Source organism: Terrapene carolina, unplaced genomic scaffold (genome assembly GCF_002925995.2).
Source record: "Terrapene carolina triunguis isolate 2854851 unplaced genomic scaffold, T_m_triunguis-2.0 Scaffold67, whole genome shotgun sequence".
Taxonomy (NCBI): domain Eukaryota; kingdom Metazoa; phylum Chordata; order Testudines; family Emydidae; genus Terrapene; species Terrapene triunguis.
In genome coordinates, this window is record NW_020664418.1 from 26498370 (window position 1) to 26515429 (window position 17060).

The window sequence follows — 17060 nt, forward strand, 5'->3', positions numbered from 1 at the left end:
AAGAAAAGCCAGAAATGTGCAGAAATAAAGCAGACAACGACAGCAATTTCAGTGACCTAAAAATGAAAACTACAGTTTGTGATAATTTTCTAAAATGGAAAATCAGATTGGGGGATTAAAAAAAATATTTAAAAAACTAGAGCATGCATACAAAATTAAATATTTTCAACTTGGACTTTACATTATTTTGGATAGTTTCAGACTAAGGAGCATTTATATCAAAGTAATATAAATGACTAAGCACTCGATTGTATGGTTGATACAAAGACCTTACAACTTGCAGTAGTCAGTTGTTCTGTTAGTGACTAACAGTAATATATACAGTAAGGTCCACTTATCTCGGAGCAACTCCAGAATATGAGGTACATAATATTATTTAATTGTGACCAATCTTAAAAAACTCCCTTGAAGCATATTTTGCTAACAACATAACAAATCTGTTATGCATCTGATGGTATACACTAAATAAGAAGTCTCATTTTCCCATTGATTACTGTCTTTACCTGATACATAAATTACTGGGATCCTTAAACCAACTACACGCAACTCTAGATCATCCTGAACAAAGTAAGTTCAAGCATAAAAAAAAGGATAATTATTCTTCCCTTTACATTTTCATAGTGTATAATGGTAATGACCTCAAGGTCAGGCATTTCCAGGAGTTAATGATGGCCTGGGTTAAGGGCACTCAGCTACTTCAGCTGGTCATCAACTGCTATCAATCTGTCATTACTGCTTACACAATTGAGAATTTTTTTATGAAATACTGATCAGGGCTGAACTCAAATCAATGTATTAAACAAAATTACAGTTCATTTTATATTATCCCTTATTTAGCTATCTTAAGTAGCAGACATTGCCCTTGAAAGGATAATTTGCAACATATAAAAAAGATATTATCTAAAATAAAGTGGGATGTGAAAAGCGCATCAGTGTTAAAGGTCTAAGAATAGTCCACATTACTGACCAAGAGCTGATGAGTCATGAAGTGGTCTTCTGCGTGGATTTGCAGAAGAAAATGGGTAATATGGTGTTCCAGGTTTTCCTGAGGATGACAACTGACCAGGGCTTCCAAGTCCCATATCCGATCGAAGGAGACCGGACTGTAAAATAAACAATGAAAAGCAAATTATTGTAATTACTAAACTTCAAATTATGTTGTAAATGAATTATTAATTATGCTAGCTGCTTGTGACAGCTTTAGCCAGTTATTCAATTTTTAATCAAGGTCTTAAAGTTTAAAGAAATGTTGATATTGTTTATTATTATTATTCAGAGAATGTACTTTTGCAATAGCAGAGAGACCTGTAGCCCAATTTTAAAGACCAAAATGAATTTTGCTGAGAGTCTGGGAAAAGGACTTAATTCCACTTAAAAGGTCTACCTACTAATACATCATACCATACTATAAACAAAATATTTATTTGCTTAATTTGTAATATAATATAAAAATGGATTAAACTGTTAAAAGATACCATATTTACAGTGTGAGGTTAGGATATACTATTCAGGTTTAGTATGCACACACTGGTGAATTCATAAACACAGAGAAATGATCCTGAAGAGCTATTTAAAACACAAAAGACAAAGTATACATTGATTACATGTAATGTGTGGAATATTCAATAATGGTGAAAATGTTATAAGCAATTCTGTATTTACACATGCATAGAGAGAGAGTGAGTCATCGTTTAAAGCATCATTTTAATGTTGCTCCTGCCTGGTTTGGGGTTTCATCACTAACCCAAATCTTGGGCTGAGATTTGGTCGCTGCAGAGGGCCTTTGCCATTGAAGGTGGAAACCATGCTTAGCTTTGCAGTTACAGGTAGAAACAAACCCCAAACTCGGAGTGAAACTCAGGGTGCTCTCTATAAAGTAAATATATGGCTATTAAACAGAAGAAGCCCCTTTCTCTATAACAGTAACACTGAATACCTCCCACAACTTTCCCTCATACATTAACAGTCCACACTGCACGAGCCATTTCTTACATAACAATTTGGCATCTACAGTAATATACCTTAATGGCAACTCTGAGCCAACTAGCATCTCTTATGTAAGTTCTTTGATCTCTTTTTCTTCATGCTGGATCATCACCTGAAGCCTGGTGCAGATCCAACCAATTTACTGTATGTTTTATAGCCTTACTTTTATTATACTAATCTAATTTGTGATAAAATCAACCTCAAAGATAATTATGCAGATACAAAGAAGAGCTGCTAAAAGCATGCTGCTGGGTATTAGGACAAGTTAATATTGTTTGCCTAGGCTTAAACTGTGCTAACAATACCTGATAATTGAGTTGCAGGACAATAAGTGACAGGAAATGTTGAAAATAATTTATTATTAAACATTTAAAAAATGCACCTTCAAACAGAGTTTCCCAAGCAGCAGAGTGTTTTACAGGGGCTAAAAGTTAGCTTTGATTTTTAGCAACCCTCCAAATCAGATGACGTAAACAATTCGGTATATAGATGGCATTAACATTCAAAATTATCCTCAACTCAAATTTAGTGGCTTAGTATTTGTATCTCACCAAAAGGTGTGCTAGATGCTGCACAGCTGCCGTGAATTCCTTTCCTCTAATTCCTTCCTTGACCCTAGCCAATCTGGCTTCTACTCTCCCCGCTCCACTGAAACTGCTGTCGGTCATTTCGTGCCAATACAATGGGTCTATGTCACCTTACTTTGCATCCCATCATAACTAGGAGAAAAGCGGTGTAGCTACAGCACTGTTCTCTTGTGATCCCCAGCAGCCAGAATGGTCCTTTGGCACACAAGTTGCAGCCACCTTTGTCCTGCTGCACCCATGACAAGTAGAGCACTTACATTTATCAGTGCCAGGACTGAATTAACTCCTTTTCTTTCCTACTAAACACTCTCTAATCTCCCTCTATTGGTAGCTTTTTCTATGTCACACCACAATCCTCTACATCACTCAGGCCTGTAACCTGTGCGTTCTCTCTTCAACTCGGCCCTCTCACTGGTTCACAGCTTCAGGGGTCCCACATCCAAATCTTGCTATCTCTTCCTCTTAAAATGTCCAAGATCTGTCCTTTTCTTTCTGTTCACATTGTTGACATTAACATCCACACCTTCATCTTTTCCGTCTTGACTTCTGCAAAGCTGCTGGTTACTCAAGGTCACTGATATTCTATGATTAGTCTTGTTGAGAGCCTATCAGGGTTGGAAGGGCCCTCAGGAGATCATCTAGTCCAACCCCCTGCTTAAAGCAGGACCAAGCCCCAACTAAATCATCCAACAGATTTTTGCCCTATATCCCTAAATGCCCCCCTCCAGGATTGAACTCACAACCCTGGGTTTAGCAGGCCAATGCTCAAACCACTGAGCTACCCCTCCCTAGTGCCTCAACCCCTCTCCATTTGTTCTGCATAGCTCTGGTGCTGAAAAGCTGTCAAAATAAAATGTGGCCCAGGGATTGCATAGTGTAGGAACAACTCTGTGTTACTTTGTGCTGATACAAGGCTCGATACCATACCACCTTTACAACCCCTCGCCCTCAGCTGCCGCGTACCATCTTTTTTGCTTCTTCATGATGAATAAATAAAGCCTGAAAACTTAACTTTAAAAATAAAAAGGGACAAGGGGAGGCAAGTCTGTGCTTTGTTTTAACCTTATTAACTTCAGGAATAACAAGTCTGAATTTCCCTGTTTTAGTTGGAGGATGCAGAGATGTTAGATGTTCCTTACATATCTTCTCTTCCAGCAATGTACAGGGCATTTGAGTTAAGTAGGTGTTAGCAAAACGCAAAAAGTTTTAAAGCATCCTGAATTAAAATAGCTTACCCACTGAATCAGATTTCACATTCTTGATATCTATGATGCCATAATCTGACTAGTTCTCTAGTCTGTCTAGAGAATCTTCCAGGAAAAGCAAAGTAGACAAGGCCTGAATTATTAATTAAAAACACATACAAGATTTTTTCTTAATAATTTTAAGGCTGTCTGTACACGTAATAAAAAGCAGCAAAAAGGGAATGAAGCAAGTTCATTTCCTTTCCCAGGTCATCTTCAAAAACCCGTAAATTTTGCCTTTAAAAAATACATAAATATACCTCATTGTTCTGCAGTACTACTGAATTATCAAAGCTGCTACTTAAACCATTTGGCAAGTTTTTAAGAGGTGACCACCATACAGAGAACTTAGTTTGGGTATGCAACTCAGTGCTTCCCACCTAACATCATTTAAAGGAACAAATGAAAACCAGTCATCAATAATTAGTGTGCCTATTTCAAAGTTGCTCAAAGGGCTGCAGAATTGCCTGCAGCCCAGGAATATGTGGCTTTGGAAGAAACTACCCTCCTGCTTTGCAAAAACATCTCAGATTGGCAGATATAGCAGGGGAAAGATTCCAGTCAGTATTCAACTGTCTCAAGATGTCACTCATAAGAGCATGCAGTGTTGTTGTAGCCTTCTCGGTTTCAGGATATTAGTGAGACAAGGTGGGTGAGGTAATATTCTTTTATTAGACCAACTTCTGAGCGAGACAAGCTTTCGACCTATGTAGAGCTCTTCAAGTCTGGGAAACTCTGCGTAGGTCAAAAGCTTCTCTCTCTCACCTATAGAAGTTGGTCCAACAAAAGATATTACCTTGCCCACCTTGTCTGTCATAAAAGCAGTCAGAGAGAGATTGGAGCATTCCAGCAACTGACCGTATGTAATGACAGTAGCTTTCATGACACCTTTGGGGGTTTCCCCGTACCTAAAAAGGGGAACCTCAAAAGGTCATCTCTTTCACACAGGCATCAGGAGATGCTGCTGGAAATTATCCACATGGACATTCTCTACCTATACAGGGAGAAGTGGGTACTTGGTTTCTGATATCTTAGGAGAAAACACTTCAAGGAAGGAAAGGACAATGAGTGTGGAAATGTTCTCTTCTACCAATTCACTTCTGCCAAGTAATTCCCCAAAGACAGATGCCCACATCCCTCCCAACTCCTACTTCTCAGCTGTCAGCCTCCATTCATGAAAACTACAACCCTCAATCTTTCGAGTTGTCAAACACACATGCCCCTGTCTCCTTTGCTTACCTCCTAAGTTTTACCATAACCTGATTATTTCTGCAAGGACATGAAATAAGTGTTGAGACATTCAAGAACTCTTCATTATTACCATATTATAATAACTAAAAGAATCCACTCTTTTGGTTTGTTATTGCATTTATTTTACAGCGAAGCAAAAATGTTAGTCAGTGGCTCCAGTACTGACATGATACAGCAACTAGGAGTCTAGCCACAGAGTTTAGAGCTGGTCGGACACAGCAATCAATGGAATAATCACAGAACTTGTAAACAGCAAGTCTCAGAACATACAGCGTATTGTGTACAAATCTAATAGCAGCACATGTTAATTTGTAAATCTATGCTATAAAGTTATTCTCCAAGTATATTCTTCTGACGTTATTGCAACTGAGTGAGGTATAGTAAGTACAACTGGTTAAATATAGTTTTTTCTCTGTCTGCCACAGTAAAATAAAAATAGATCTCATTAGCTCATCTTATTGACTTTTCTGCCTGTCTGAACCAATTGAAAAGCAATATTGACTAGGACTGATCCTGTCCTAAGGGCACCTGATGGAGAAAGGAATACACAAATACCTCTGAGGATACAATGACTCACAAAGAAGCTTTGTATTATCAGTATAAGGCTACTCTGGGCTAACTGCTTCTAGTCTCTTCACAGGCATCAGTTTACTGAGATGATACATAGCTTAGTTCTTAGCATTACTACAGAATGTTCAAGCCCTCAGTTACCAAGAACCTCATCTGCTAAACATGTATCCAATTACTAAGGAATAATCAATGACTAGTTATCCTCCAGAAACACTGGCTAACACTGCCTGGATTAGTGTCATCACAGATAAACAGACATCATTGTTAAGTAACTGCCTCTCTGAATTACATGAAACAAATACCCATGTTGTAAATAAACAAGACAATTAATATAAAGGAATTTTCTAATGATTTGTAGTAGATACTAACCAGAAAAAAGAAAAGGTTTTTATTTCAGTCAACCAAGTGACAGAACAGCCCTAATTCCAAAGAGGCAAATGACTGGTTATGGAGGCAGGGAGGGTACACTCAGCTGCACTACTTTTCTGCACCCACCCTTCAATTTAATCCAGGAAACAGCTTTGATGATGGCCTCAGTGGAATCAACGTGACCTGCCCCAAGAGGTAAAAGTGCTACAGCGCTCACCAGCTGATGGAAAAGCATTCTAGGGGAAGGGGTGATTCAGCAAAATAAGCCACAGAAGGATGAACTAAAGAAGAATCACCTCTTCACACACACAAGGAATAAATACATACATACATACATACATAAAAGAATGACACACACACACGTGTAATCTGTCTACTTTCAGAATACAAAAGGTTAGATTTGTATAACAGTTTTTACATGTACTGCAATATATATATTTAATTAGCTTCAACTTGCATATTAACTGATTATGCCTAATTAAACCATTATGATTTTGTGAATAGTAAATATTTTGTTTGTTTGCTTTTTGAAGCAAACATGTATTTTCAAATAGTTTTAAAACTGGATTCTTTCACAGGTTTTGGGAAGGAAGAAAGGAAAAAGTTACCCCTACTATTTTTTAAAAGATCATTCTCTCTTACTTCTATGGACCTCCAAAATTCTGTTGACACAATCTGATTCTGAAGTAGCGTTCTGCTTTCTATAAAGATGTTTTTGGTAGCATGCAAATAAATAATTCGAACACTCTGGTAAGGAGTTCTTCGATTTTTCAAAGCATAATTTATGAAAATGAAAATCTGGTTTAACAAGTGTTTTAAAATTTCTCTGCATTATATTCTCCAAAGGCTCTCAAAGATTTGGGTTATTTCTAGACTAGGAAATCAGGTAATGCTTAAAAATGTGTTAGCTAACATTTTTTAATTAACATCTTTAAATGTTAGTATAAAAATGGGTTCGCTGGTTGCTCTGACCCAAGGCTTTCCTCTAAGGGCTCACCATCATCACCACATACATTTTTGAGGGTACCATTCTGTTTGTCTTAGTTTCAAAAACACTTTAGTTAATATATGTTAGCTAACCATGTTTCATCGGATGCCCCTTGATTCACTTTATCTCCTTGAAACAGGGGGAGATGTAGAGTGGTGATTGTGTTTGGGGACACCAACCCCCTTCCGCACATAACAGATCAATCTGAGGTCATAGCTCATCTCACTTCACCGCCATTTGTGGAATATTTTCCCCTTCTCCCCTACGTCCAGTGTTGGGCTTCACTCATAACACCCTGAGCAGGGGCCCTTATCGGGTACTATCAGCCAGAACCAGATGGAACTAAGGTTTGCATTGGCAGGTGCAGGGGTGACCACATCCTAAAGTAGTGCAGCAAATACTGCCACCCTACCCACTACCTACGAAACCTGGTCTATGCTTTAGGCCAAACTCCATAATGTCTATGACTTTCTTGACTGATGAGAAAATCCACCAGATTTGCCACCTGGAATGTACTAACCCCAAACAAAGTTGGGTATCATCTTTTGGTAATCCCAGAGATGGAAAGACATCACATTCAAATTGCTAGAATAACCGAAACGAAACTCAACAATAACTGTCAACAATTTGTGGATGACACAAGTCTACTGTACTCTGGAGGAACCAGTCATATAAGCAGGGTGGCATTCGTCCTACAAATATGTAATAAAACACTCACAACGTAGCACATTATTTCTGATGGACTGCTATATGCTAGGTTGAGGCACTGCATGGGAAGCTGTCCATCATTGTAGCCTATGCTCCCACCAAGGAGGCAACATGTTAAGAACCAGTGATGCAATCTGTTCCACCGCATGATGAACTTTTTATACTCAGAGATATGACCACCACATCTAGTTGTCCCAGAAATGGCTTGAAAACTATTCTTGGGCCATTTTGCTCTGGAACAATAAATGACAACTCAGAGATTACTCTCCTTTTGTGCTTCTCACAACATTACCATCACTCGAAGTTGATTCAGGTGCTTTGATATCCAGCGATGGCCAGACAAGGAAGGTATATTGGTCCTGAATCATAATATATTAAAGTCCTACCAGGTTTACCAAGGTGCAGAAGCCCATCTCCTTGTTGATGAAGTGGCACTTACTCCCTGATTTCAACATAAAAGTGAGCATGTTATGCTACATAAGGCATAATGCATCTGTGAAAATCCAGCACAAGTACTCTGTCACAAAGAAAAACAAATCTGATGTATTTGGTGCTTTCCTGGATGATGGACAGCTATAAACACAGGGATTTGAGAAGCCGTAGATGCCATTCTGGCCTAAAACACTACAAGTGATGTGACCTGGCCCTAGTCCTGTTCAGCTGTGCAATGGATTGGCTCCTTGAATACATACCTGCTAATATCAGTATAACTGTCAGTTCAATCTCTCTACTGACCTGGATTATGTGGATGACATTGACCAATTTGGTCAGGACACAAATGATCTCAAGGATGCACTAGAGAGCTTCCCTCATGCGGGAGCTGCCATTGGGCTAAGTGTTTCTTGGGCAAACACAAAAATCCACATTGTCTTGTATCACAATTTTTGCCCCATCTGTGCTTCTGGATAAACTGTGGAAGTAGTGGATGACTTCCTCTATCTAGGCTGTAAAATATTATCAGATGGGCACAGCCAACCAGATATCCTAAGGAAAACTGGTTTAGTAGCCTCAGCTTTAAAGGACCTGCACATGGTCTGGAACCAAAAGAATGTGAAACTATATACAAAAGTACAGATTCATCGAACCTGCATACTGCCAATTCTCTTATGTTGCTTAAACAAGACATCAGCAGGCTGGAGGCATTTCCATATGTGTTGTCATAAGCCACTACTGAATATAAGATGTTTTGACTATCCGTATTAGGCACGTATCACTGAGAACTGGCTTCAAGAGTCATCACTGGCTACTGCTGGCTTACTCGCCTCAGAGACAGTCTCTGCACATCAATCTCTGAAGATCGGAATTGAGGTCAGAAGGGCACTTGGCCCGGTCATGGACTGGTGGCACTCGTGCAGTTGCCCGCAATTAACATGGCTAAACCAGATCAGTAATAATTCTATGGAACTCTTAGACTCCTGGAACTAAGTCATATAGTGTGATCATGGACACTCGGCGCTATGTACCTCCATTGCCTAACTGTATTCCTTTTATTGTTGTATGTTAGCTAATATGTTTTTAAGCACAATTTAATTTTCTAGTCTTGGCTACATGAGGCAAAATTCTGCCCTCAAATACAATGAGCTTGCGCAATTGTACCTATTAGCCAACTACCAAGGGGGTGCTTATATGAAAAGGAGGCCAAAGTTTATCCTGTTATAAATATTTCATTATGGCAAAGCCATTGCAACACCATAGTTAAGGTTGTATTCTGGTTTGCACATGAAACAGGAGTTCAACCGTCAATACAAAAAAACCAGAGTATAACTGAAATTTTCAGCATGCAATCCACAACTATTTGAATCTTCTGAGGAGTTTCAAGAAAGTTAGCTAAATAGTTTCTGAAATTTAATCAGTTAAAACCCCTCTCCCCAAACAGTTCACATTTTGAGTCTCTCTTTTCAGGCCCTTCTAGCTGAAAAGCTACAAAGTCAAAGTAGAAAGTCAAAAAATGTAATATGCATTCAGTGGGTACTTTTGAGGTTATATAATTATTTTGTTAATTAACAAAAAGAAAATGAATGTGTTAATGTTGTTTTAACTGAATCCTTATGTATCTTGATTAACTGATGGAGAACAAGATTTACAGAGACCAGGACCAGGAAGTAAGAGCTGCTGGTTCAGCATCCACTTTCCTAAGCATGAGTGAATGATTTCCAGAAGCATGCAGAACCGATCGTAAAGAGGAGAAGTTTGGTATGTTTGTGATGCTGGGAGAGGGGGAAATTTTCACTGAGGCAGAGTTCAGTTTTTGGTATGTTGTCTGCCCTCCTGCAGGACGTTTGAGGTGGAGGAAGCGAAGACGCATGCTGTTAGATGCTTTAAATTTTCATTTTATTGCTTTGGTGGGTTTGTGTTAAGTAAGCAATCTTAACTCTGAGTCACCTTAGTATTTTTGTGTATAATTGAATAAAATGTGGTGATAAAGGGGACAGTCAAGCTCCACTAAACAAGGAGACACAAGGAGGATGAAGTAATATACTTTATTAGACCAATTTCTGTTGGTGAGAGAGAGAAGCTTTCAAGCTTGCCCTCTTTAGGTAAGTTACACATGTCCACTTCTTTTTGACTGAAAAAGCTTGTATAAAGTTAAAAATGCAATAAAGTAATTTCCTTGGGAGATTCTATTACTTCATAGACCTTCTGGCTACAAGACAGCAACTTACCCGAGTCACATGCCATTCATCACAGTCAAGTCCAAGTAAACAACTAAGACATGTAGTGTTGTATTTTTAACTCTATTCAGTTTTCTGTTTTTTGACAAATTTATACAAACAGACCATAATAAACTCTGAATTTGGAAAACACTGACTTTTGTGAAATTATATTATAATGTAAATTCTTTTTAAATTTAAATTCTAGGGATATGTTCGCAATTATCAGCATGTTGTTAAAGAATCCTATCCTGAGAATCTCATTAGATCGTGATGTGAAATACAGTTGTTTCCATTTTGAGAACAAAGGGACCTTGAATGAGTAATCAATAGCAACTGGCAGAAAATGAGACATTAATTATGATCCTCTAGTGTTTTGTCTCAGACAAGGTTTCATTAAATGTATTGTGCTAACCTGTACAGTTTCAAGTCATTACCAATACATTTGACGATATATATTTTTGGGAGCGAGTGAGAGCATCTCAAAAGAAAAAAATGTGTTACATGAAGTCTTGAATATTGTTTTTCTTGCTCAATTTGAAATAAAAGCATGGATTGCAAAACATTAGTCATTTTTTTAAAAAATGCCCAAATCTTATCATCTCAGTGTAGTCTCTTGAAAATTTAATTATCATCTTCTATACCTAAAGTGTCACGCAGGTTTGAGAAGTTAATGACAGTCATCCATCAATTGCACCCTGCCAGTGTAATCAGGCTAATCTAGCTCACTGGAGTCAAAAGAAGCTACCTAGGGTACTAAATACTAAAGTGCTACAACATCATAAACAAAATAACAGATATTTAGTTTTACTATTCTCCTTAATTAACATTAACACTGAGAAATACTGAGATCTCAACATATTCCTCCTCCTCTCTTTATACTAAAGCTTTTTTCAGTACTACATCAGCTGCCTACTCAATATGTAAACCCAAGCAGAACATGTTATTGTGGATATTTCTATTCCAAAGAAAGGGTGGGGGGAGGAGGGAAGGGGAAGAAAGATGGAAATATCACAGTAAGTAGCTTTTAGAAGAATCCAAATCAAAAGACTTTTTTCAGGGGGGAAGGGGAATAAATATGGGAAGGGAAGCATAATGTTTTTGTGTTTATTCGGCATTTAAATTACTTGAAAGCATCCAATCAATAGAGTTATTTTTAAATAACTACCTCCCTCACTCCATTGTGATGGTTGGTTTCCCGCACTGGTACCCTAAGTGGTAAGACTACAAATGCTGTTATAGGCTTCTAGAAGCAGAACCCTGCTGATGTTGGTGTCCGATCCCTGAGGTTTTGCTGGCTCAGCTTGTCTTTTGCTCATCCCCCAGGGTGAGGTATTTTTGCTTTGCATACTGAATTCTGGGAATTCATTACTAAATACTGTGATTACAGTCCCCCCCCCCCCTTTGAATCTTTTTGCTACATTATGAAAGGAATAATTTGAGCTTTTTCCTTTGCATGATTATACAAAGGAGGCAGCTTTATATGGTACTGAGAAGTATCAGGAGAGGAGCAGCTAAAGGGGTATTCATCCTACTTTTTAATTTTTGGGTAACCTGCTTTTCTTTATGATTATGAGATGTGGGCATGAGAAGTTCACTTTGTAATTATAATACAGCATTCTGCCAGCTGAGTTTTAGTGTTTTAAAACTCGGAGTGTAAATATACCAAGACACTATCTCAAGTTCTATCTTTGGATCAACTTACGTTCTCTGTATCTTTAGCACAATCATATTTTAAAATACAGGACCACTGCACTATGTTGTATGTTTTTAGAATTGAGGTGCTGCTTCTTCTCCCCAACAACAACTAAGAGGAAGATCCCCAACCTCTTCCAAATGTTCACTCATACTGGGTTCAAAGTAGCGATGGCTCAAATCACACCAGGAGTGGATTCTAACAACATCATTTGTATAGCATTGATGTTTTGTTTTTTTGAAAGACATGGGGATGAAGGGTGGAAAAGAAAAAGGTTTGCTCTATGGCTGTTGCTTAATCGCAGTTAACTCACATGATTAACTCAAAAAAATTAATCGCGATTAATCGCACTGTTAAACAATCTTCTTATTTACAAGGTCATCAGAAAGTGAGAACACACGTTCGCATGGGACTTTTGTAGCCAGCATTGCCGGGCCAGATATGCTAAACATTCGTATGCCCCTTCATGCTCTGGCCACCATTTCAAGGGACATGCTTCCATGCTGATGATGTTCATTAAAAAAATAATGTGTTAATTAAATTTGTGTCTGAACTCCTTGTGGGAGAATTATACGTCTCCTGCTCTGTTTTACCTGCATTCTGCCATATATTTCATGTTATAGTAGTGTTGGATGATGATCAGCACATGTTGTTCATTTTAAGAACACTGTTGCTGCAGATCTGACAAAACCCAAAAAAGGTACCAATGTGAGATTTCTAAAGATAGCTACAGCACTCGACCCAAGGTTTAAGAATCTGAAGTGCCTTCCAAAAACTGAGAGGGATGTGGTGTGGCCCATGCTTTCAGAAGTCTTAGAAGAGCAACACTCCGATGCAGAAACTACAGAACCCAAACCACCAAAAAAGAAAATCAACCTTCTGCTGGTGGCATCTGACTCAGATGATGAACATGAACACGCATCGGTCCGCACTGCTTTGAATTGTTATTGAGCAGAACCTATCATCAGCATGGGCGCATGTCCTCTGGAATGGTGGATGAAGCATGAAGGGACATATGAATCTTTAGCGCATCTGGCATATAAATATCTTGCAATGCCGGCTGCAACAGTGCCATGCGAACTCCTGTTCTCACTTTCCGGTGACATTGTGAACAAGAAACAGGCAGCATTACCTACTGCAAATGTAAACAAACTTGTTTGTCTGAGCGATTGGCTGAACAAGAAATAGGACTGAGTGGACTTGTAGGCTCTAAAGTTTTACATTGTTTTATTTTTGAATGCAGTTATTTTTTGTACATAATTCTACATTTTAAGTTCAACTTTCATGATAAAGAGATTGCACTACAGTACTTGTATTAGGTGAATTGAAAAATACTATTTCTTTTGTTTTTTACAGTGCAAATATTTGTAATAAAAAATAAATATAAAGTGAGCACTGTACGCTTTATATTTTGTGCTGTAATTGAAATAAATATAGGGTGACCAGACAGCAAGTGTGAAAAATCGGGACAGGGGTGGGGGGTAATAGGTGCCTATATAAGACAAAGCCCCAAATATCAGGACTGTCCCTATAAAATCGGGACATCTGGTCACCCTAAATAAATATATTTGAGAATGTAGAAAACATCCAAAAATATTTAAATAAATGGTATTCTATTATTGTTGAACAGTGCGACTAATTGAGATAAAATGTTTTAATCGCTTGACAGCCCTAGTTTGAATTATTTTGATATACTTTCCTGAGCACAGTGTCTTTCAAATACATGTCTTTCAGGTTTCAGAAGCAGGAAATTGAAATTAATGACAGCTCATCCCAATTTGTGAAATACTAAATTTAAAAAGTCTTCTGTTACAAAACTGTAAAGATGACTTAGCTAAAGCTACAATTCCATTGTCAACCCAACACACCACACCACGTGAACCCTAACTATGAATTACCTGATTTTTGTGCAGCTGAGATCTATGCTGAAATGCTGTATTAAATGAAGACTTCTGATCTCTGCAGATAAAGCTGTTATGAAAAGTTGTTATTGTGCACACGTGACCAACTAACTTTAGAAAAATATATTAAAATGCTTTTTTACAAGTTGAAAATAGGTCCACATAATGGCTCTGTTAAGTTACATGTCACATTTAGATCTTCCTGTCCTCTGCTGGGTTTCCCCACCAATATGTGATGAAATAAGAACCCACACACATGCACAGACCATAGAGATTTTGCCATCAGCCCATATAATCCATTATTAATGTAACAAAGAATGTCTCTAGTGGTACAATGAAACTATATTAGCAGAAATTTATCTGATTAGTGGACCAAATAACGGTTAGCCTTTTAATGCCTAATCATGTATGTTTTCACTTATAAAGCTGTACATATCACTGAATAACCAACTATTCTAAAGTGTTTTGATGCTAGGTTCAGTGTTATCATAGAATCATAGAATATTAGGGTTGGAAGAGACCTCAGGAGGTCATCTAGTCCAGTGGTCTCCAAAGTGGGGTGCGCAAGAGGGTCCTTGGGGGTGCGTGGCAGGAGGAGCGCTTTTTTTCCCCCCTCCTTCGTCAGGAGTCCGAGCGGCGGGTTTTTTTTGTTTTGTTTTTTGCTTTGGCAAAAATGGTAGAGCTGGCGCGGGAGAGTGTGTGTGCTCAAAATTTTTTTACTGATAGGGGTGCGCGACCAAAAAAGTTTGGAAACCACTGATCTAGTCCAATCCCCTGCTCAAAGCAGGACCAACAGCAACTAAATCATCCCAGCCAAGGCTCTGTCAAGCCAGGCCTTAAAAACCTCTAAGGATGGAGATTCCACCACCTCCCTAGGTAACCCATTCCAGTGCTTCACCACCCTCCTAGTGAAATAGTGTTTCCTAATATCCAACCTAGGCCTCCCCCACTGCAACTTGAGACCACTGCTGCTTCTTCTGCCATCTGCCACCACTGAGAACAGCCTAGCTCCATCCTCTTTGGAACCCCCCTTCAGGTAACTGAAGGCTGCTATCAAATCCCCCCTCACTCTTCTCTTCTGCAGACTAAATAACCTCAGTTCCCTCAACCTCTCCTTGTAAGTCATGTGCCCCCTAATCATTTTCACTGCCCTCCGCTGGACTCTCTCCAATTTGTCCACATCCCTTCTGTAGTGGGGGGACCAAAACTGGACTCAATACTCCAGGTGTGGCCTCACCAGTGCCAAATAGAGGGGAATAATCACTTCCTTCGATCTGCTGACAATGCTCCTACTAATACAGCCCAATATGTCATTGACCTTCTTGGCAACAAGGGCACACTGCTGACTGATATCCAGCTTCTCATCCACTGTAATCCCCAGGTCCTTTTCTGCAGAACTGCTTCTTAGCCAGTCGGTCCCCAGCCTGTAGCAGTGCATGGGATTCTTCCTTCCTAAGTGCAGAACTCTGCACTTGTCCTTGTTGAACCTCATCAGATTTCTTTTGGCCTAATCCTCCAACTTGTTTAGGTCACTCTGGACCCTATCCCTACCCTCCAGCGTATCTACCTCTCCCCCCAGCTTAGTGTCATCTGCAAACTTGCTGAGGGTGCAATTAATCCCATCATCCAGATCATTAATAAAGATGTTGAACAAAACCAGCCCCAGGACCGACCCCTGGAGCACTCCGCTTGATACCGGCTGCCAACTAGACATCGAGCTGTTGATCACTACCCATTGAGCCTGACAATCTAGCTAGCTTTCTATCCACCTTATAGTCCTTATAGTGTTCCAGCAGGTTGTTGGACTATTCTAAATATTAGACAAAAGGTGAAAAGCCCAATAATAAAATTATATTTGCACCCCAGTCCTAAGATACAGGTTATGGTCAGATTCCCTAGTACAAACGTTATCTCAGTCTAGAATAGCTCAATAAAATGTCTGTCACCCTTCCCCATCCCAGGCTACAACCCACACTCTTGAAAGATCTTCTAGGATGGTTATACAAGCAAGTATGAGTTGGTTTTATAACGGAAAGTCTGACACAATATTAAGTGAAGCAGTGATTCTGGCTTCTGCCATATGATACTCCTTAATAAAGGTTTGGTTCCCCTACTGCTATTATCAGGGTACCCAACTAGTCCTTTGCTTCCATTCAGCTTTTTTCAGGATACTGGTTTGGAGATGCACTCTCCCCTAACTCAGTTGAATTGACATTTTATAAGAAATGAGTTGTCTGCACAAACTTTATCCTCTAACAATAGTCATCAGAATGGACTATTTGCAATTTTTAAAAAATCTCACAGAATAGCAAGCCAGCCAATTGCACCTCAAAGAAATACGGAGTGGAGTTGTGGCACCTCCTCTTAACCAGACTTATTTTTTGGGTGTGGGAGGCAGGTAAATGGGGGCTTACGCAGGGTAGAAAAGTTGGAAGCATGGTAGCTGAAGCATCCTTCAGTGAATTCCAGGGGAGGGAGTTCCGGGTAATTATTCTGATCTTCCTGGTCCCAGTTGGCAGCCAAGTGAAAGGGGAACAACTGGGGTCAGCCTAAAATGCAGGAACCAGAAGTTCTGGGATGCGCTGTGTAAGGCTTGTGAAATAGCACTGTTATTCACACTATTTGGCAAGACAAGGTTATGTTCTGCTCTCCCTATTACACTCACCAACAGACAGGGCTCTTACTTCCTTACACAGCCCTCTGTAATCTATCATACCATCAAGCATACATTTGTTTATGGAATATTCATAACCAATCTCCAACTAAGCACAGCCATAAATTCAAAGATGACAATACTGTATTCAGAAAAGCTTTCAAATGCTTCAACCCCATCTAAAGAAAAGGTGAGAAAAGAAACAAGTTATTTATTTTTTGTCCGCCTCTTTCCTTAAGACATTCAAAATGATTTCTCACAGAAGTGCTCCCCTTTTATAAATAGCAGTCCTCCTTCCACTATGCCTAATTTATAACACCTGCTACCCACTCCTCTCAGGGATGTCTTCCCTGATTAACTTCAGGTGGTCACCTCTTGCTTCAGAAAAGCCTTGCCTCTGAGCAAGTACATCTTTACTTTCTTAAATGTTACGCCTATGCCTGGGCTCTTTATCTC

General features: G+C 39.1%; 1 protein-coding gene across 3 annotated transcripts in view; it reads right to left on the bottom strand.

Moving 5' to 3' along the window:
• Positions 1-17060, bottom strand: part of TCF12 (transcription factor 12) — a 328708-nt gene that overhangs the window by 69826 nt on the left and 241822 nt on the right. For all 3 annotated transcript variants that reach the window (XM_024204916.2, XM_024204915.2, XM_024204914.2), the window contains one exon: positions 968-1103. In XM_024204916.2, coding sequence (XP_024060684.2) covers positions 968-1103 — 136 coding nt within the window. The remainder of the gene's footprint in view (positions 1-967; positions 1104-17060) is intronic.